The sequence below is a fragment of the Atractosteus spatula genome, chromosome 6 (assembly GCF_055471065.1).
Source record: "Atractosteus spatula isolate fAtrSpa1 chromosome 6, fAtrSpa1.hap1, whole genome shotgun sequence".
NCBI classification, from domain to species: Eukaryota; Metazoa; Chordata; class Actinopteri; order Semionotiformes; family Lepisosteidae; genus Atractosteus; species Atractosteus spatula.
The window spans coordinates 38,710,069-38,733,419 of record NC_142711.1 but is presented as its reverse complement, the minus strand read 5'-3'; the positions used below and the strand labels follow the sequence as shown (position 1 = coordinate 38,733,419).

Genomic DNA, 23,351 nt, shown 5'->3' with positions numbered 1-23,351 from the left:
ACAGAACTGTAGTGCATCACACTACAAGCAAAAAAAAACATGCTAAAGTATAAAAAACATTAAAAAAATACAGAAGCTGTTAAAACACAACAAAAAGACTGGTATTTAACATGTATTGAAATCAGCATCACTTAAAAAAGAACCCGAGATCAGTCCAGTTTCTTTCTTCCTGGGGTATCCAGACAGTCACTGGTTGGTCCTTTTCAACCAGGTTCCCTAAACAGTACCCTCATGTGAGGCCAAATCATCACAGGTGGCTTTGGTCTGCCCAACACAAGAGCAGGCCTGGTTCTCTTAAGCAGCACTGGGTTACTGGGAGTGATGCTGCTCTGGCCCAAATCAGTGCCTGCTGGCTCATGTCGGCACTGCAGTGTGAGCTCCCAGGTAGGTTCAAATTGGTGCTGTTGAACTGTGCTGAAAATGTGTGTCGGATAATGGTAGTGAGACAGATGCTGTCTGGAGACAAGATGGATTCCGTGTCCTGCCTGTGTTCCTGCTGCTGTGAGACGGGTGGATCAGGGATGAAGTCAGGGCTCCCCGATATCTGGCAAAGCTTGTTTGAGGATGCAGAGCGCCCCTCCATGCTGTCTGTGTCTCTGATGCAGAAAGATGTAGGAAGTGAGACAGCCAGGTGGTTGGTACTGCAGAAAGAAGTGCGTTTTCAGAGAGGCATATTATCATTGCTCTGGGACAAGGAAAAACTGTCCTTGCTGTAGCACACAGACAAAGATGGTCTCAGAGCAGTTGCCCTCCTCTTGCAGTATCTCGCAACTCACCCGGTCCTCATTTGTAGCCAGGGTGTTTAATAGGCTCTGGTTTGGGAATGACACAGGCTGCTTACAATCTTCCTTTGTGTCCAAATTCATTGGTCACTCATTTCAGCACAGGGACCCCAGAGCTCACAGAGCTACTGACACTATAGCACTGTCAGCACTGCTGGATTTGGGAAGGCTGCTTCCACTGATAATAATGTGATAATGTTTCTTTATTAGCCCTATACAATTTCTTGCATTAGGAATTTGTCTTTTCGCATACCCCAGCTTTTCTCCATGAGACACAGACACACAGACAGGGAGAGAAGCTTGGGGTCAGAGCACAGGGTCAACCATTGTATGGCACCCCTGAAGCAGTTGGGGTTAAGGGCCTTGCTCAGGGGTCCAACAGAGTAGGATTCCTCTGCCGGCCACGGAATTTGAACCGGCAACCTTCCAGTCACAGGCGAAGATCCTTAGCCACAGAGCCACCGCTCCGCCCTATAAACTGCTGTACTCTTTGTCTTCTTTCAACAGGGGCTCTTCCTCTTCTGGCAGTTTGTGGAAGTCAGCTGAAGGTGCAGGAAGCTGAGATTCAATCTCAGGTGCTGCTGTCCCTTCAGTAGGAGAGGGCTGCTGCTGTGGAGCTGGTGGCTGTGTGGCAGTCTCTGTCTCGAGTGGTGGATTGCTGCCAGCAGTCTTTTGTGCTGTAAAACATTCTATTGTCGACTGTTCTGTGTGTAGCCCTGACACTTGATCATCCAAAGAAAAGAAAGACTGGGCTTTTTCAGTGTTAACCTCCTGCAAGACGTGTCTTTCCTGTTTAGAGAGCAACTCACTCTCCCCTGTTTCTGCTCCAGCTACCTGGTTGGCACTAATCTCACACACCTCTACCTTTTCACTAACAGCATTCACAGCAACACCTGTCTTGTCCTCCAGCATTATCACTTCTGATCTCACAGTCTTTACATCTGGAGGTTTAGATGACCCTGGCACCTCTCATGTATCAAATTCTCTCCCAAATTTGAACACCAATCTCATTTGTTTTCTAGCTGTTTTTGAAAAGCACTCATAATCCACATAAATCTGGTTAGATGATCTTGTGTTAATGCCTTTGTACAGTAAAAGTGAACTATTACTCAAATATAAAATCTACCTCTGTAAATTATTCTTCTTCTTGCACAAAACTGTTTAAGACAGAGAACAGAGAATCCCGTACTAACACCAATTGTTACAAATGGGACTGGACAGATATTTTAAAACAATGACACAACACATAACAAACACATAAAGTTACATTATATACACTATTTACAGATAAGTCATTTCAGAGGCCTAACATTCTGGTCACCCAGAAAAGCCAGACTGCTACTAAGCACTAAACTCTTAATATGCCTACAGAGGCCACACAAGAGATGAGCTGCCTTCTAACTAAATACAAAGCAACCTGCAGTTAAATCTCTCTCTCTCTGCACCCTGGATGCCACAAAATAAATGGGAGCCTATATCCCTATCCATAAAATGCACCCTAATCAGGTAAGACATTTCTCACTGAGTTATCTTTTACCCAGGAAACCCAAGTTCCCTAAAAGCACAGAATAGCACGTTCTAATACGGTTCAAATACTTAGCTCCAGTCAGGTATGGATGATCAAGAAGTAGGGGCTCTCCCCTGGCACAAGCTTCACATCCTAACTCCTCTGGACTCCTCTCTCTTGCTCTCCTCCCCCTTCTTCTTTTTTCTGTGCTCTTAATATATTGTGTCGTTCTGCCTTTCTCCTTTGCAATCATTAATCCACAACTTGCCTAGGCATGCTAAGATAAACTTTACTTTTGTTTCTGCTCAAGGGACTCCCAGACCTCAGCAAACATCCTCTCTGCTTTGAAGTTATAAGGTTATAAGTGTTTACTCTTCCCAGTGTCACAAACTTTATCTCAAATCTACGAGACACTTCTCAGTCACCAAAAGCAAATAATTTGCTTTTATTTGGCAATCTCTAGGTTCTGGAGAACAATGTCTTTCAAAGAAAGTGATGTACAACATTTAAGGGGGAATGCTGTCAGTTTGAGAGACAACGGGCTGTTTAAGAAATTGTACAAAGCATTGTCCATGGCAAGACAGAGGTTTCAAGTTCTGGTTATCAGATAAGAATAATATCTAGTCAGAGCACAAAAAAACAAGTTTATTGGAATTTGTGTGCCCTGGTTTTCATTGAGAAATGAACAATAAAACATATACACTTTTATTTGTTTTGACACACAATAACTCCATTCACGTTAAACCTTCACCCTCCCTGTGTTTAAATATTGAAAAGATTATTTTAAACTGTTAATGGGACAAGGGTGCTAACAATGGGCGGATGATGAATATACAGTGAAATTAGCTGTTAAGTTCACTACATAAGAAGGTTCGACAATGTTGGTGCTTTTTACTCTATTCACAATTCTCTCTGAAAGAGCTTATTTTATTTTAAACAAAGCTTATAATCATTTTTTTCCTCCACTTTTCTGTTGAGATACAGTAAGTGTACACACTGTGTGTCATAACCTTCAGACCTACTGTTTTACACCTTGAGTCCTAAGTATGTTTAGTAGTCTTGTATGTTTAGAAGTCTAAAGAATTTATAATAAGGCTGGTCTATGTCATAAAAATAACTGTCATTGGCAAAATCTTTTGGTTACATCAGTAACTACATTTTCTGTCAATATTATGTGTAAATTGTTGGACGGTTTCTGTTATATTTTTGAAGTTGTTCATGACATTGTATGAATCTTAAGTGTACTTACTGTACCATGGCTGTTTTATTTCAAACAATAAGGATATTCAATATACATTTTGTGTTGGTCTGTCATCACTGTACATTTCTTCACAGGTATGTTGTTTATCCACAGTATTATTATGTTTTTTGGGGTTATGGAAATGTATCATTGAAATGATCTACTCCGTACTTAAAAGCTTAAAACAATAGCTTAGGGAATAAAACATAGTGATGAAGATGACTGAATCCACTACCACTATTACCACTGCAGCAGAGTACTATTAAATTATTACAATTGTCCAATTTTTAAACCTTTTCAATTTTTCAAGGACTTTTCAGTTTATCTCCCTTAGAACACAACCAAATAAATATATTTCTAGAAAGTTTTTTGTTAATTACATTCCGTAAAACAAACATATACAGTATATACACAAGAACATTACAATTCATTTAATTACTTCATTAGTCATTAGATGTTGGAAGGGATGAACCGTGGAATGGCAGGAGAGTGGAAAAGACCCTATGCGAAGCGGAGGAACGGGGAGTTAGCCCGGGCTCAGCAGTGCAAGAGTTCTGGAAATGCCATATAGAAACCTATACCCTCAGGCCACGGACCGGGCGGCGGCCTGGTGCTATGCGGGTCCCAGGATATCCGAACATCAATGCTGAGTGAAGGTGAATGAGTGACCCAGAAATATATAGCCCCGGAGAGAGAGACACTGGAAGGACAGCTAAGCACAGGAAACTATTAACAGGACAGTGTACAGTAGGAGTGCCATCTGGCTGCAGAGGGTGTGACAATTACATTTTGTGGGGAAAATACATTTTGATGTCTAGGCTAAGATCAAATAACTAAGACATAGGAAACAAAATTATTGAATTTTTCAATTTCTTTACAGTGTTCCTACTTTCTGTGCAAGAACGATTTCAGCCTTTCAATTCTGCCCACAGCAAACCTCAGCGTTACAAATTTTTTTCTTCTTCATCTCCATCACCTGTTTACTGTTACTTGGAAATGTTTTCCCACACAGTCACCACACACACAACCCCCCCCCCCCTCCCCTTGTGCCCTCCAAAATCCCTTCCTCTGTGTCATCAGAAAATGATATGTAAAGTTACTGGGTTTTACTGCTGGTCTGTTTCTCCGGCTCTGTGTCCAGTTCAGTCAGGCAGGAATAGCACAGGATCTGGGTATACCTGGTGATAGTGGCTGAATAGCAAACACCAACCAAAAGAAAGAGAGACAGGAAGAAAAAAAGATTCTTAGTCAACATCAGGTAAGTGCACAAAATCAAAGCTGACTTACATTGAAAGCTTATATATCATAAGTCCTGTTTGTAAAACATATAAACATGTAAGTTTAATTGTTTAACTTTTCACATTCATTATTCATGTATTATCAGTGGACCTAGGTCAAGATTAAAAAAGGCAAATATGAAAACCATGTCACCATCTTTTTAAAAGATTTAAAAAACAATTTAAAAAACAAAATCAGTCCACTCCTTTCCACTCCTTTCCAGTCCACTCCTTTCACTTTCCCTATCCATATAATTCATTTCCACTTCATGTTTCCTGTCTTAACACTTTCTCTGAGACAGCATAACCAAGCTGTCAACAATGAGCACTGTGGGTTAATTTCTACCAGTTAGGTTTTTAGAATGTACCGATTTTCTTACCCCCTATCCAAAGGATAATCTTAGGCCTCCTGTCTTCAGGTAGATAAACACCAAAGAAATACACTGGAATCCCCGACAGACCGATCCCGATTCCTATCAGAGAGTTGATGGTGTCTCCATACAGAGGGACTATGACCAGGAACAGACTGCACAGGCAGTAGATGATGGGGAAGAGGAGAGTCAACTGCATGGAAGGGATGTAGAGTTAGACCATGATAGAACCCACTGGCATTACCTCACATACTGTACCTGCTCTCTGAAGTTATGTATTTTCTGAAGGGTAAAAAACTGAACTGAATTGGCTGATACTGTAATAATTTACTGTAGAAGGATCTTGCAATCAAGGGATAAATGGAAAGCTTCTTGTTTTCTTGTGGGTAAAACTGTAGGCAAGGTGAACAATGCATTTTTTAAACTATGTTTATTAACTTTTCTTCTTTCTTATCAACAGTTACGCACATAAAAAAAGACCAAACCGAACAGAGAAAAAGTAAAAAAGGACTCAACTCAAGTACACCTGGGTTTCTTATACAGATAAAGAACACATGGCCTCAGGAGATAGACATACACATCATAAATACAGGCAAGCATGGTACATCATGGAATTCCTCTCGTCAGTACGGCTAAGAAGTCTGGACCAAAGTATGCTAACAAAGATTCTCACACTTTATAAATTATATAACACTTTGATTGTAATAGACAAGTTACACTACATGATCTAAAGGAACATACTGTACCCCAGTACAATCCTATGCCAACTTGCTATAGTAAACATCTTATCTAAGGACCACATCAAAATATATTTTTTCTTGCACAGACTGTTAGCACATTTTAGAGCTTTTTCTTAGCGTTGTTTGCCCAAGTAAGAGAGACACCAGTTTATTCATCCCACCAGTACTTCTGCAGCCTGACACAGGACCAGAGGCAATGAGTGAGACTACAGTACCTATGTCCTTTTTGCACTTAGGACACAGTGGAGAGAAACTGTTGTGAATTTTTTCGACGACTGGGACATATACTACAGTATATGTACTCTATGTTTTAAGTTAAGTAAGCTTTTGCCCTGTTACAGGCAGTTACTTTTTAGCTTTCTCCCAGACCTCTTACTACATTTCCTCATGTGAGAAAAACCTGTCTCTCTAGGAACTTTGCACTTCTCAAAAATCTGATTAAAGAACATCAGTGTGGAACAATCTAACATATCACAAAAATTAACAGCTCCTATTAATTGACACCCATAATGTAAAACCAGAATCCATAATACCTGGTAAGAAGGCTGTAAGTAAATGCAGAAGCCAGCCCTGATCTCCCTTCAGTTTGCCTCTCCATACATGCACCTTGACAGTATTGATTGTTATTGGTTTTCACAGCGCTCTCTGATTTTAAACTCTTAAGCAGGAATACATTTTATGTACACAACCAGCTATTGATTGTAGGTATGCACACTTAACAGACATTTTTGAACATCTGGGAGATCTAGACCTCCTTAGCATTTGGTACAACACTGGCATCTAAAAACGGGCTCTCCGCTTATGCAACATAAAGAGCTGAACCAGCCATTTAATTTTTTTCAATATTTTGTGAGAGAATGTAATGGGAATCAATTGAATAGGATAAGCAACCAAGGGAGGACTTTCATTTTCAGATGCAAAATATGGGCCGGTGAGCATTCATAATTCAAGGTCCTGCCTACTGTAATTCTGTCAAAGAGGGGAATGAAGTTATCCTTTAACATTCAACTAAATCTGTGTGTGACAAATATACTAAGTAAACAAATCCTGAATGTGACCAAGTAAAAGGGAATAGGCACGTACAGTAATACTGTACATACATGTTACAGGCTACTTAGTGGCATGGCCTCAGATTTAGTGACATTTATCTGATAATCAGAAAAGGCACTAATCAAATAAAGTGAATTAAATTGGGAATTGGCACATCAGATTCTGATAAACAATAATAGGACTTTGTTTGTGTATAATATGATTTAGTGCTGTTGCCTGATGATATCTAACCCAGATATAGTAGAGTCCTGATTGCTTCAGCTAGTGCTGTACTGCTAATGCAAACAAGAGTGGTGGCAACTGACAGCCCTGTCTTATAACTTTCCAAGTGCCAAAATGGTCAGACCGTAATCCATTGGTAAGAACTGCTGCTAAGGGATTTTTATACAGGACCTTCACCCATTGAAGGAAGTTGTCACCCAGACCAAATCTCTGTAGAGTGTTAAAAAGATAAAGCCATTCAACATAGTCAAATGCCTTCTCGGTGTCCAGAGAGATCAAAAGACCATCTATCACTTGCTTCTGAAATACCCGAATAACTTAAAAAGTGTTTGAACAGTGTTAGATGACTTGCAGCCTTTAATGAAGCCAGACCAATCTTCGTTAATTATCAAGGACAGCTGCCCCTTGAGATGTGTCACAAGTATTTTTGACAGAAGCTTGAAGCCCATATTTAAAAGTGCAAGAGACCAACTCTTTTGGACACTTACCCTTCTAAAGAATTAAGGAAATATTGGACTTTCTCAATGATGATGGCAAAAAGTTATTTTCAAATGAATTATTAAACATATTTAGCAAGGAATCTAGCAAGAGGTTCTGAAATTCTTAATAGAACTCACTGCTTAGCCCATCTGGGACAGCTGCCTTTTCTGATTGCATCCTTTTAATAGCTTTATTAAATTATCATTATAATTTCTGATTTATGTAGATTTGTAAAGAAAGTCTTATTAATTTTATTTTTAAAAAAGCTTAAAAAGTCCCTTTTCTGTCAATAATTGAAGCAAAAATTTGAAAAGCAGCCTTCTTTTTGGTAAGATAACCTATATATTTCACCATGTTCAAAAATCCTATGCTTGGCAAGTCTCACTCTGTGTCAAAAGGGAATCTAGTTCAGAATAGAGGGCAGGCATTTCTTTTAGTCTATCTGAATTTGGGCTTTTAATATATTATTATATTATTTTTCAGCAGTTGTCAATTTTGATTCTAAGATCTTTATTTGGAGATTTTTGTGCCTCTTGTTGGCTGCATAAGACATAACCAAACCCCTTGCAGTCTTCCATAATAGAGATGGGTTGTCAGTGGATTGGGTGTTGATAGACAAAAATGACTTAAACTCCGAAAAGAAATAGGAAGTGAAATTATGATCTTTAAGTATGAAGGCATTAAATCCCCAAAGTCTAGATTGTATTGAAGGGCTTTTAAGTCTTATAGTGAGATAGATATACTGCCGCATCGTCTGACATAGCTTTTTACAACTGTTTACAGTTAAGCTAGAGACAAATGTGTAGAAGCCCTATAAAATAGTCAATTCTCATGCAACATTTATAAGGATTGGAGAAGAAGATGTACTCTTTATCTGCTGAGTGTAGAGCTCTCCTTGCTTGTGGTGATTGAGTCAATTTACCAGAAGGAAACCTATCCATTAGTAGTTTCAATTGACAAGGCCCCTCTACCTCTGCTCTTGGAAGTAAAAGAAGAAAAGAAGATCAATCCAACCCACACTGCTAAAGCAGATCAGTCTCTTGTAGTGCATATCAATATCAATATCAATATCACTATCACTATCAATATCAATCTTCTCTTCAGAAACTGCAGCACTTTCTTTCTTTTTTTCTTTTAACAAGCATACGATTCCCCTTAATATTCGAAGTGTATAGCTGTGTTACTAACCATAATAATTGTTGCAAATGTCATAAAGGTCTCCGAAGCATACAGAAGACATTCTGCTGGTCAGAAAAATGTATATAAGAACTGAGTTGACTGATGAAACATAAACAATAACTCTATGAGGGTGATTAAGTAGATGAACAATTTACATACAGTAAAGTATCAAACAAGCCCATATAGTATCTATGATAAAGATATAAATTCTGTGTTTTTCATGCATTATCTGAATCTACAGAGTTTAGTTAATTTCTAATAATTACCAAAAACACAACTGAGCTGTTTAACAACAGGAGCAGTCTTTCACTACAGATTTCTAGGTCTTTTGCCAGTCTTTGCTTTGTCTAATTCTATTTAGGCTTACTCAGAAAATTGAAAAATGAAATGTTATAAAGAAAAACTGTTGGATAATGTGTCACAATGCAGTTGTGCAATGAAGTACATATTTATGAATAATTCTGTTTAAGTCATATGTTACTATCAATTAAATATCTGATCTGCTTTAATTCACATATATTACCTTCACAGGCCTGGGTCTGTCAGGCTGAGTGATACGCAGGTAGATGAGGCCCACAACGGACAGGCCAACAAATAGCCAATAGCTGAAGCTGTAGTAGTTAATGAGTAGGAAAACATCTTCTACACAAAGAAACACCAACGCCATTAAGCCCTAGAGAGAAAGAAACAGCTTACAAAACACTCAAGATGAAGTAAACACATAAAGGTCAAATACAGTGTACATTGGAAAGAAAAGATATACAGAACAGAAATAACTTTTACTAAGAAGTTAAACCAACCGGATTTTTTACTCATTAAGGCACAATCAATAGAAAGAAAGCTAACGTAGCAGTTTTGTATTATTGCTGTTTAAATTATTCTTTTTATGGTTTATCTAGTTTACTTTCTTTCCTTCTAGGTTTTTTTTTTTTTATTTTTAAAGCCAGCACAAAATTTTCTACTGTTATAGCTAACATGTGGTTAATAAGGGACCCGTGATTTAAAAGCACTAGTATATTTAACAATATGATTCAGTTACAGTAGCTTTCTGACACATTTGAACCTAGAAATTATAATTGCAGTGTTTTTACTAGGTATTGTAAGTATTAGAATTAAATAATAAAATGTGTGGAAAACAGAGCTTAGCCAAGATTTCTTGACTGTTTATTTGCACAATCTTACTGTGGCAGCTCACAAGCCTGAGGTACTGTATCTGGTCACACTAGAAACTACTAATGGGACTCTTTAATGAGAACTGATTTTTCACCAGTTATTACCAGTTTCACCAGAGTTTCACTATTTGTTCTTTCACCGTTGGCCCTGCACTTGTTTGCCTGAACAGTTTCCTCCTTTCCCGGCTGCTCACTCAGGTGGAACAGCCTGATTTAAGCAGTGTGTGGGTCTTAGTGGTATACATTATCCCTTGTATTATTTTAATGCATGTTTATCCAATATCTCACCAATTTAATTTTAAATCATAAGATTATGTCCACTATTATTGCATACAGCCACCGTTCAACTTTTATTATTAATACATATATATTTTTTATTAATACATAATACTTTTGCGAAACACTGTAGTTCATAGTTACAGTAGGTCATAGCACTGAAAATTGTTTGAACATTTTCAGTGATAGTTGTTTTCTCTACTGTCTTTCTTCTTGGGTTTGTTGTGTTCAAAGTTCTTTCATACCCTAGTGAATGTATTTGAGTTAATTGTTTAGTTTACACTCAAGGTCCATATTAACTTGATGAGTTTAATTAATTAATTGAATCTAGTGACCTGTACCTTTTGTGAGCTAGTGAATGGATTCCAGAAATAACATAATTCCAGCAACAAAGAAATCACATGCAGAGAGGAATATATGAAGTAGTGATTTGAAATCCCTTCTCTTTTTCTCATACTGTACATTGTAGGAAAATACAATGTAATGACTATACTATGTTGAAAAGAGAAGAAAGAAAAAACAATGTTTCGGCTCCACAACATTTCTTCTCTTTTCAACATGGAATGAACCTATTACTTGTTCCTTTGCAGCCTACGCATGCTGACACAGCTACCCACATGTAATGACTATTATCAAGATCTACAGAGATTCTTTTCTCTCAGTTAGTCTGAAAGCTCATAAAGCCCTTGCACTTACATTGAAAAGCAGTGCAGGGACTGGAGTGAAGCGCTCAGCATGGATGAGACTTAAACTGTCAGGGAGATGTCCTTCTCTTGCTCCCACATAAAACAACCTATAAACAGAAAGTCAGGAAATCTTGTGAGAAACCTAAAGCAATCTAACGGTTAAATCTTTTCACTATCTCTTATCCTGTGAAATCTGGCTGTAATTTAGCATCTTACACACTGAAGCCTATTATCTGATTCTGTTAACATGATGACAAAATGGTAGATGTACTTTACAAGCAAAAATCTAGCTTAGTAAATTTATTACAAGCTCTCAGTTATAAGAGACTGGATATTTTTGTGTTGTTGTTTTTGAAAAGTTCTTGTTTTTGAAACAGGTCCTTAATTGAAAGGGAGCATAATGGTTGGAGGTGACAGATGCGCTCCTAAATTGTGTGTGCTTCTCTGGAAATCTGCTTGCCTTAATGACCTGTAGAATTCCTACTGTAATTGTGACCTAAGAACAAATTCTCCTCTCGTCATTATTGCTGTGATTTTATCTCATTTATTTCTAACTTATTATTATATAGCAGACTGTGATATTCTCAAGTGGTCCATCTTTTAGAAGTGCTGAAAATAAGGTTTTTTCTGTTCCTATCTAAAAGATTTGTTTCATCAACAAATACCTGGAGGCAGCAATAATAGAGGCATTTAACCCTCCATAGCATGACATGGCCACAGCAATGGGTATAATCCAACTGGCATGTCCCAGGACTTCATTTCCAAATGTCTGCAGGAAAACCAACAAAGCACATAAAGAAGCACTGCAAATGGGATTTATTTATGATGCTACTGTATTTATACAAGAATTCCATTCATCCATCCATTTTCTAACTGCTTCTTCCAATTCAGGATTGGTGGCTATCCTGGCAAGCAATGGGCACAAGGTAGTGTTCATCCTGGGCAGACAGACACACACATGCACCAGGACCAATTTTCCCAGGAGCCATTCAACCTACCAGTATATTTTTGGAGGACATTTCCATTTAGGTGTGCTGAAATAAATCTTAGTATGAACTAATATACACAACATATTAAATATTATAAGTAGGTAAACAGTTAAAAAAACATTACAAAACATTGTTGATCTATTTGTAAGCTTTCCACTTCATTTTTTACTTCATCTAGCAAATCAGTCAAAACTCTTACTTAAACTTTTACAACAAAAGAACACTCAAAGGAGGCTTGTCATTTCTATGTGTGCAGAAAAGAAAAGAGACACAACATTTTGGCTGTGGAGCCTTTTTCAGTTCAGTTTACCTGTTCCTTTGCAGCCCACAAATGCTGACACAGCTACCTACTTGAATTTCTATGTGTCTGCCAGTAGAGGCAGCCTTGCAGGGTTAGTTCACCTGGTGTCTAGTGGTTTCATACAGTATATACAGTATCTTTATATTTTATAAATGGGAAGTGATTTGAACTGTAGATTTTCAAATGGGTTTCATTACAGGGGTCATTTGTGTATTGAAGGATGTGGAAGCTCTGGGAAGCAGGGGGTTTGTGTTGGTGCAATGTGACCTCTTGGACAGACTTTTAATTTGAGGAAGATCTGCTTTGTTTATAAGGCTTTGTGTTATATCTGTTTTAAAGAAGAGCTTCCATGTGTAAAAGTTCCTGAGCTATACTATTCAAGACTCTATAGCCTACACTTCTTTTTGGTTTTGTCTGTCAGGGTAAAATGGCATTTATGCTGCCCCCCAGGCTCAGTGTGTGGTGCTGCTCAGGCCATCAAAATGCTGCATAGATATCTGTATAACATAAGAAGTTCAAAAGTTAGATTCTCACATTCTAATAACAAATGATATGCAATACCAGTGGATAGGAGAAGTTTGCCCATCTAGACCATTTGGAAGTTAATAGTGAATTGGTCTAACAATGTTATTTAATTAACAAGTAATAGGTTTATTCCATGCTGAAAAAAGAAGAAAGAAAACACAACGTTTTGGCCGTGGAGCCTTCTTCAGGTGTGAGAAAGGACACACCTGAAGAAGGCTCCACAGTCGAAACGTTGTGTTTTCTTTCTTCTTTTTTTCAGCATGGAAAAAACCTAATACTTGTTCTTTTGCAGCCTACACATGCTGACGCAGCTACCTACCTGAACTATTACATGTTATTAAATCTTTTTGTGAAAGAGGTCCGTGTTTTGCTTCACTATAATGGGTGGATGACTCGTTCCAGCCCCCCACATCTCTTTGTGTAAAGTGGTGTCTCCTGTTTCAGGTTTTCAGTAAATACACACAAACATATTTTCTCCTTGTACCTTCTTTTTATGTTTTATGTTTTATTGATCATTCTGAAGAAGTCTTGGTTTATTGACCCTTTTGAGGATTTTGAATACCTGCATCAAGTCTCCTCTTAGTCTTCTCTGTAACTACAGACACTGGAATGTAGGAAGTAGCCATCCTTCGAATTAGATGTTAAAATCAAGTCCTAACAGCTTGGTCAATAAGACATCCTAATAGTAGGGGTGTTCATCCCATTGTCCTTTTACAATTTTACTCTGGACTTCCCTTAAGTGTGTGTGGTGAAGCAACATCGTGCTTCTCTGTCTTCTGTGTAGTGGGGCTGCTGTGAGTAATGGCTACCATGCACCACGTGTGGTTGGAGTTGCACCTCAGTGAAATATGTCTCCTTCTATAAAGTAAATCCAACACTACAGCTTACCACTGCAACGGCATCACTGGATAAGAGGGATGGCATGTCCAGCACCACATAGTAGGCCACATTGGTGAGAAGGTAGATGATCGTCACTATTGGCATGGATATAGCAATGGCAAGTGGAAGATTCCTAGACAATGAAGAGACGAGAAAAGTAGTTATTGTTAATAAAAACAAGTGAGATAAATAACACATGCATAGGGCATAATATTGCTTCAGAATAATACAATTCTATTAATCAGTATTTTAAGTTTTTGGTGCATCTTCATGAGGAATGATCTTCAGTATCTTAAGCTAAGAATGTAGCTTTCATCGTTCTTCTATTCAAAATTCCTTCTATTTGCTGTTGAAAAATATTAGAATGTCTAAAGGAATTACTTCACATTTAAAAAAAATGTAGTGTTACTTATCCTCTAGAGATTCACAGCCTTTGCAGTTTTTATGGGGATGTGACTGAGGACCTGGAAATATCACTAGTCTGGATAGAAATAGAAGGAGCCTAATTCAGTTATAAGAATATAAAAAAAATAAGATGGGATGTGAACAAACTGCCCTCTAGCTCCCTGGCTCATTTGATTGCTGCTAGCTAATGTATCCCAAGATCTCAACAGCTGCTACATGAAAGAATCTAGGGTACCTTTAACAAGATGGCTGGGTAGGTTTGTCTATGTTCCCATCACTCATTGTGCAAAATGCACCTCCTGTTCTCAAGCCTAAATGAACATCTCTAATTGGGTGCTATTTACACACAAAGGGGCAATTTCAAGATGCCATGTACACAGCAGGGAGTGAACACTACTATTTGGAAAAATTGTTTGCACTGTTCTAATATTTCCTTTTCTGGAATGGCTGAAATGTTGAAGAAGTGTTGCAGTAGTTTAGGTAGAGGCTGAACCCCATTAATATTTGTGTTTAAGCTCTACATCCCAGGACTAGTCAGGGCTGTGCCAATCTGAGATATGAAAAAACAGGTTACCTTTCCGGGTTCTGGATTTCTTCTGTGACAAAATTAAGGGTGTCCCAGCCAGAATAGGAAAAGAGGGCCGAGTAGAGAGCCAAAGCTATATGTCCTGTCTGCACCGTGGAGCCCTCGAAAGGATTGTCTAAGTTCTGTGTCTCTCCTACACGACAAAACAGAAATTTAGTCCCTAACAAGCCTGCTTGGCCAGAGTTCCTGCTTTTAGACAAAGCAACAAATTTGTGTTACTGTAAGAGGGCTTGTTTATGAGACCTATTACCAAATTGTAATAATACAGTATATTCTTTATTTTTGCAGAAATTATCAATGATTTGTTTTCCTCAACATTTATTACTAGGCTTAAGATCTAGTGTGTGTTATATAAATGTCTAAACAATATTAATTATGTTACATGAGATATTGCATTAAAATCCAAGAAGTGTATGCATGTTTGTCCCTTAAATAAATAGATAGTGCATCACTCAGTCAGCCCCTCCCTACAGTCAAGCGTTGTGGTGGCAGCATTATGATATGGTTCTGTTTTCTTATCAGCAGGAACTGGGAAGCTTGTCAAAGCTAATGGAACCATACTGAAGTATGGAGCAAAGTAATGACAAATCTTAGAGGAAAACCCTCTTCAGGCCTAAAATAAAATTTCATCTTTCAGCAGGACAATGTCACAAACAATGCCCTTTAGTGGCCTAGTTAAAGTTTTGGGAAATATGCTGTTAGGAATCTGTAGAAAGACTTGAAAACTGCTGTACTTTACATAAGTAAATTCCAATCAACTTTAGAAAGCTTAAGCACATTAATAGACAAAAAGTGCATCAGGCCAGTGCGCAAAGTGAGTAGTGAGTCACCCAAAAAGACTTGTAGCTGTAATTGCTGCCAAAATTACTTCTAACAAAAAGGTTCACGGGTTTGAATACATATGAAATCAACATATTTCATATTTTTCTATTTAGTGTTTGCTGATATTCACTGTAACTCATCCTACCCTTAGACATCTTCAGTTGAGCATTCAGGTTTTGAATAAAATATTACAGTAAGCTTAAAAAAACACTTGCATTATTTTTATTTCACAAAATGGGATACAGGAAGGGTCGGAATATTTTTTCAATACACTGCTTTTGCATGACATTTTGTTATTCCTTTCATGCTATCTTGGATTATAAGTATCAGGTAAATGAACAAAGAAAGCAACAAAAATGATAACTGGGACAGATCCACAGAGACTTTGAATCTGTGCTTTGTCATAGAGTGCTATCTAACATTGGATCTCATTGCAGTGTACAAGGGCTGACCAGTTTTCTTACCTTGGATGATTTTTGTTAGTCCCACAGATATGATTAAAATAAGGGCTGCTAGTTTGGCATAGGTAAAGATGTCTTGTACCATAGTACCCCACTTCACATATGCACAGTTAATGAAGGTCAGCATGCCTAATTGGTAGTAGAAAAAAAGGAAATGAATCAGTTTTTCACAGGAATCAATGCAAATTAGAAGAATAAATACTGCCTCCAAATATTTAATGTGAAGAAATACCTTCTCTAAGAGCAGTGCCCCAAAGAGTATAGTACATCAAATTTATCTTTACATTTTCTTTTAACATAATATGCTCTATTTAATTTCAGTGTTACACCAAAAGCAAAAAAAAAAGAAAACTCTAGAAACTTTCCTTGGACTGTACATTGTGAAGCAGTGGGATTAGGGAAATAACACATACCTAACCTCTGACAGCTTGTCACAACAACATTAAGAGCTTGATATTAAATTTAAAGCACAGTCTTCACAATACAGTTTGAAAAGGCCAACTAGTTTTGGAAGCTCCTTGTTAATGAAATACATATATGTAGATCATAAATCATCACACTCTAAATGGGCTAGACAAGACCCTGAAGGATAACGATGGGGTCTTCACTACACCGGCTGGATAGAGACCAAGCAACCACAGGTAAACATCATGGCGGAGAGGTCTGTCAAATGGTAAATAACCATTGGTTTCAAGTAATATTGTACATGAGAGTGTGTGTGCCTGATATTGAACTGCTGTTTCCTTTACTATTCAAGAGTTTTTACCCAGCGTTTTATAATGACTGTTTATATCCACCCTAGAGCAAATGTGGAAGAAGCATCTAAAATGATTTTTAACATTACTCAGAAACAGGATAATACGTTCCCAGATTCATTTTCATTATTTGGTTTTGGGTGATTTTAATAGTTGCACACATAGAGCAAAATGATTGGGGCAAATCGTATAAACCTGAATGCCTTCTACAGAAATAGGGTTATAAAGAAGACAAGCTCTGTGGAGTATGTGGCTTACCCTGTCCAGTGTGAATTTATACTATCTCCTACAATCTTGGAGATGCCTCTGTGTTTCCATAATAAATCAACAGTAGATGATTAAATCACACATATCAATGAGGAATATGGAATTAAAGCAAAAAATGTACTGATACAGTGACCAGAAGATGTTTAAGCAAGTACCAGAGGACCCACCCCAGTCCTAAAACCCAATTTTCTAATCCCATGTTATGTCATGGTACAATAACTCATCATATTCCAGCATTTTTTTAGCTTGCTATATTCAGGAACACATAATATCAAGCCCTTACTTAGTGTAAATGTTTAAAAATTATATATTTCTGTTCAGGATTTTCTTTATAATACCCAGGAAAATTTCTACATAAAACTACAGCAGTGTGTCTATTTCATATTAAGATTCCACACAATTCTATTTGAAAAAACGCTACCATTTCAAGTACCAACATGCTCTGAAAAGCTATATGATCAATACGGCTATATTTTTTTAACTCCCAATTGCTGTAAGTAAAATTAATCTACCAATCTTTTTAGTTTTAATGCACCTGAAGAAGGACACACTGTTGCAATTATGTGTTTTTTCTATTTTCTTTCTTTCTAAAAATAAAAATCTAACATGTTGTATACTGCATGTATCTTTTACTCTTGTTACTCATTCAAAGAACTCTAAGTTACTGAAGCAGATAATTCATACACAACAATTTTTTATTTAAAATTAAATGTAATAATGAAATGAGACAGCCTTTAGTTAATAATTGCATCAACAGCTGAACATTTAGTTCTTGTTAGTGCAAGTGAACACAGAGAGCAGATTCAGAAGGTGGTTCTTCTCTTAAAAAGAAAACACCCATCAACACAGAGACTATAAATGAAACAGCAGAATTTAATTTCAAATATGTGTTTCTTACTGTAAATATGCTTGGAATTTTTAGGATTTTACCTTGCATTTCCATTTACATTCCTGTGCTTCAGCATGACCTCTTGGAAAGTCTAAATTCATTTTTGTGCTTATACTGTATATAGGAGGTTTACCTGACAAATAAACATCAAAATAACTAATAACAAGAATTAAACAGGAAGAAATGAAAGAAGAATGAATGCAGAAAATAAGTCTCCTCCAGGAAGAAACACAACAGGCTCTGAGAAGATGTACTTACAGAGGCAGGCTGCTGCAATAAGTCGTACTGCATCGTATGGTGGCTGGCAGATGGGGAACATGGCCTGCACCAGGTAGTTGGCGAAAGTGAGGGCAATAACAGCCTGAGTGGATGGTTCAATGATGAGGAGGGAGGACCATAACCTGATGAAGGCTATGAACCCACCAAAGGCCTCCAAAATATAGGCATAGCTGGCTCCTGATTTGGTGACTGTTGTGCCAAGCTCAGCATAACACAGGGCACCAAAAACTGAGAATATACCGCCTAGGGCCCAGATGACCAGAGACAATCCATAGGAAGCGCTGTACATGAGAACCCCCTTTGGTGAAACAAATATCCCAGAACCAATCATATTGCCCACAATCAGGCAGATGCCATTCAACAGCGTGATTTCCTTCTTCATCTGCATCTTCTCTCCCGTTCCTTTCAGGTTCTCATCGATGGATGTTGCATCGTCCCTGGAGCACAAAGTGCTGCCCCAGGAAGGCATTTCATAAAGTTTCTTCTTCATTATTCACAGAGAAGGCAACTATAAAAGAAATATAATTAAATCAAAACATTGTACTAATAAGATGTAACCATTTCTCAGAGGCACACCAGACTTACTTACTCCTTGTGCTATACAATATACATCAACTGAGACCTAAAGGTGCATGCTCTTGTCACCAGCTATGTAGCATGGTTTTTAGCATTTGGATTTATTTTATTATGCAAACTGCAAAGGTTGCTGTTTCTAGGTATTTGACATATTAATTTCCTTCTCCAATCTTTGCAGGATTCCTGAAGGTGATCGTGACGAATAGAGAAAGGGATGCCAAATAGTGTTACACAATGCTCTGAAGCCCATTGGAAAATCACGTTGTCCATTTCTAAAGTCCTGACACTTCAGGGATCCTAAGCCTTTTAGCTTTAAGTTTTGTTGCAAAGAAATTGTAGGGTACTGAGCTTTCAAAATTGTATATATTACAATTTTCATCTTCAGATAATAATAATGCTGAATTTTATATATATAGTGTTTTTATACCAAAGGATCCGAAAACACTTGTTAATATAGGAAAGGACATGTGCAGCAGTCATTATACAAAAGCAGTTCTATTACACTACAGGCCAGGTAGAGAGGTGAGAAATTGATTCACTGATTGAATTAAGAGGGGCTTTTAGGTAGTCCAGATTGGATCTTCAGAGTTAATATCTCTACTCTTTTGAACATTGGCTTAGGAGAATTAATGACTAAATAATCTAGACCTTATCACCATACTGGGGAAGTGGACAATGGAAATTCTGATCCTGATGGAAAAGTGCCACCTACTGGTCTACCAACAACAATATACAACATCTACATACAATAGAGCAAGTAACGGTTTATTCTAATGCTGACGCACCTACCTACTTGATCTACAAAAAGCAACCTGTTTTATTTTCTGAAATTAATTTTTAATCTTTGAAGTATCTCAGAAATGAAAAGCACCAGGTTCATACTGTGATCATACTGTGTTCATACAGTGATTTAGTTTAATATTTTCTATTTAAATGTTATTTGTTGTGAAAAACTATTTTTCCAAACGCAATTAAATCAATTATGAAATGAAACTCTTCCTCTGCTACTCCACTTCAGGTTTCTACCTAAGGACCCCCAAAATCTGGTCAGACAGGTACAGTGTAACCCCCTATCCAACAAAGCTTTGACTGCACTGGCAGCAGAACTTCAGGACCCCACTGTCCTCCTACAGGCACAACAGAACCTAGCAGTCAGAAATTCCAAATAAGTTCTATCAAGACAGGCCAGGAGCAGTGATGTCAGACCACTGTCAGCCAGATCAGCCAGCCAGATCCTTTACTGCCACTGTGAGTGGCACAGATAAGAGTCCTAATCCAGAAAGTATGCTTAATGTGAACACAGAATAACCCTCTTTAGAATAATGGGCAAGCAGGGAGAGACCTGTTCCCAGAACTTAATATGGCCAGCAGCCATATCACTCTGCAACTCACAACTGGCAACCCACTGAAGCTAAGCAGGTGTGAGCCTGGTCAGTACCTGGATGGGAGACCTCCTGGGAAAAACTAAGGTTGCCCCTGGAAGGGATGTTAGTGGGGCCAGCAGGGGGCGCTCACCCTGTGGTCCATGTGGATCCTAATGCCCCAGTATAGTGATGGGGACACTATACTGTAAACAGGTGCCGTCCTTTGGCTGAGATGTAAAACTGAGGTCCTGACTCTCATTAAAAATCCCTGGGTGTCTCTTGAAAAGAGTAGGGGTGTAACCCTGGTGTACTGGCCAAATATCCCATTGGCCCTTACCAATCATGGCCTCCTAATAATTCCCCTCAATGAACTGGCTTCATTACTCTGCTCTCCTCCTCACTGATAGCTGATGTGTGGTGAATGTTCTGGTGCACTATGGCTGCTGTCACATCATCCAGGTGGATGCTGCACATTGGTGGTGGTGGTGGAGGGGAGTCCCCATTACCTGTAAAGTGCTTTGAGTGGAGTGTCCAGAAAAAAGTTATTATTATTATTAATTATTAATAACCTGTACAACATCAATGTACACTTCACCAGACAGAGTGGACAGTGATGACCACCTTTGTAAGATTTTGCCTAAGGCAGATGTCTAAGGACATCATAAAGGATCATTTGATGGTTATGATTCTTCAATGAAGATTTTAAATTAAATATTTTTATAGGGAATAGCCTTTTAAATTTAAATTTAAAATTCCTATTCCAAAATAGTCTCTGTGTCGGAAAATGTCGGAAAGGACGAACCGTAGAATGGCAGGAGAGCGAAAAGACCCTATGTGTAGAGGCGGGACGGGGTTTAGCCCTGGCTCAGCTGTTCTGAAAATGCCGTATAGAAACCTATGCCCTCAGGTAGTGGACGTGGAGCGACCTGGTGCTGGTGGAGAGATAGAAACACCGGAAGGAAAGCAAAGCACCGGAAACAACAGACAGGACAGAGAAGGAGCACCCTCTGGCTGCAGAGGGCGTGACAGTATCTGCTTCTAAGGGCTTATTTGAAGCCTGTAATGCATACATAGTACATAAACAAATTAAACAAATTGTGCATTGGGGTGCAAAGACATAGACATAGACAAACATTGCAGAATGGAGACACACCTGTAGGAAAAAGAAGAGCCCAGAAGTATTGCGATTAAAACCTAGAATGAGCAACGTCTATTCTCATTAAAAGTTACTGAATCTGATTTTACATACTTTACAAGAGGATATTTACTGTTGGATCATTTGTTTCAAATACGGTTTATGGTATGCATTAACGTTCTTACAGTATGGTTAATTAAGTTGTTGGTGGCTAGCCGCTGCCCTGGGAAACAGTTGCATTCTCATGAGGGCTCACAGTTTTCCAGGGCTTGTCATTCTGACCAGATCCCCTTTTTATGATCCTTCCTAATAAGTGATTATGTTTTCAATTATTCAATTTCTATTTCCTCTATTTAATGCTTAGGCAACCCTTTATCATTATGCATTTTCTTCCCGTTCTTCATCCCAGTTGGAGCACTGCTTTCACTCTCTCCTTGACCCTGCACAGCAGCTTCATCTTTGAGTCTTCACTTGCCAGCCTTGCTCTCTCAGAAAGATCGGTGTCTGTGTACTGTAGAAACTGTTTGGAAGTTAACAAATCTCTCTGCACCAGAGTATTCAGGAATCCTGTCTGGATTCTCAAGATTGATTATTTTGCATCCCAGATTTTTCAGTTTATCTGCATGTTTGTTAAGAATCTATTTTATGCCCATTGCTCATGACATAGACCAACCCAGTCTCCCAGCAATGGAAAAATACAAAAAACATGGGGGGCAATTAGAAAAAAATTAAAGGGGATTTTGTGGGAGAAGCTACAGTGTCAGACTGGCATCCCAGAACCCTGGCCACCTGATCCCATGAAAATAAATTATGAAAATGTCAGAAAGTATACATTTTCATCTGACCTACAGTATATACTGTATCTATATATAAAGCTAGGTTTAGCTTTAGGTTAACTATACAACCTGAGCCTAGAAAGGATCCCAATATTATTTAAAGGTAAAAAGCAAATAACCAACCCAGCTGTTGTTCCCTTGACTGCTCACTACACAATGTTGAATCATCATTATAAATAACACAAAATATATTCGTATTAAAGGCACAACTTTCACTCTCTCTTTAGAAATATTATTTTTAATAAATTATACTAACTTCATACTCATTTTGGAAGGACAAAAGAAAGTCCTAGCCATATATGTTAGTGATATAAAATAAACCAACCATAGTTATTAATTATACGAAGAGCCTTTACAGTTTCTTCTATAAACCTCTGGCACATACTGCAATAAGCACAAAGTAGTACAGACAAGTGATACAACATTCTGTAATTTTCAGGTCAGAAAGATTTAACAGGGCACAAACAGAAAAAACACATATAAACAAAGCAAAACTTACCTATAAAGAACATAAATTGAGAACAGCAGTTCAAAAGGCTAATGTCAGAAATACACTTGTCCTTTTGATTTAGGTATAGTCAACAACAAAATGACAGCATATACTGTATGTGAGGCTGAAACAGTAATCGCAGGAAAAAGCTCATGAAGTCTTTAGCAGAAGGCCACACAGCTCCAACATGTTTTCAGACATAAACAGTCTCAGGTTTCCTCTATTCCAGGAACTGTGTGTCTAGAAGATAATATTTTCAGCTGTTTACATCATGCAGCCTTCTTACCACAAGATGGAGTACTGCTCCAGTTCCCAGATGTTTACAAGTGAATAAGATAAGATCACTCTATTAGCCATATACAATTTCTTGCATTAGGAATTTGTCTTTTCACATACCCCAGCTTGCTCTCCATGAGACACACAGGCATAGAGACAGAAGCTTGGGGTCAGAGTGCAGGGTCAGCTTTTCATACATAATACATTTCATACATAATACTGATTATGCAGTGGATTTTAAGATTTTCCCTATTCAGGGATGAGTGAGAAACAGCTGAGAATGTTATATATGATAAGGAAGCTACTGTTCAATTTATACCTCCATTAATGTTACCAAACGGAATTGTTCTTATCAGACATATGCTAGTTCACAGCCCTGCACACAGCTGGTGAGTAATTTCCAAAAGACAGAGGAAAACAGATATAAATAATTTAATTCTTGTGTTTGCTATATGTTAAAAAGGAAAAAATATATTTTTCTTTTGTTATTTTTTAACAGGAAAAGCAAATAGTATGACATTTAGTTTATGTTTT

General features: G+C 37.9%; 1 protein-coding gene across 2 annotated transcripts; it reads right to left on the bottom strand.

The window, feature by feature from the left end:
- Nucleotides 1–2,913: 2,913 nt before the first annotated feature.
- Nucleotides 2,914–22,782, bottom strand: LOC148832854 (Y+L amino acid transporter 2). Of its 2 annotated transcripts, XM_088919386.1 has the most exons (10): nt 22,551–22,782; nt 18,120–18,648; nt 15,954–16,079; nt 14,656–14,800; nt 13,686–13,809; nt 11,648–11,751; nt 10,993–11,089; nt 9,372–9,521; nt 5,187–5,370; nt 2,914–4,720 (listed from the first exon to the last, which is right to left on the bottom strand). In XM_088919386.1, exons 2-10 carry the CDS (start codon nt 18,628–18,630, stop codon nt 4,626–4,628), a joined length of 1,536 nt encoding a protein of 511 aa, XP_088775512.1. In that variant the 5' UTR covers nt 18,631–18,648; nt 22,551–22,782; the 3' UTR covers nt 2,914–4,625. The 2 variants fall into 2 exon arrangements, with proteins under 2 accessions (XP_088775512.1, XP_088775513.1); XM_088919387.1 differs by lacking the exons at nt 2,914–4,720; nt 5,187–5,370 and adding an exon at nt 8,749–8,910 and having other exon boundaries at nt 22,551–22,692.
- Nucleotides 22,783–23,351: the final 569 nt, after the last annotated feature.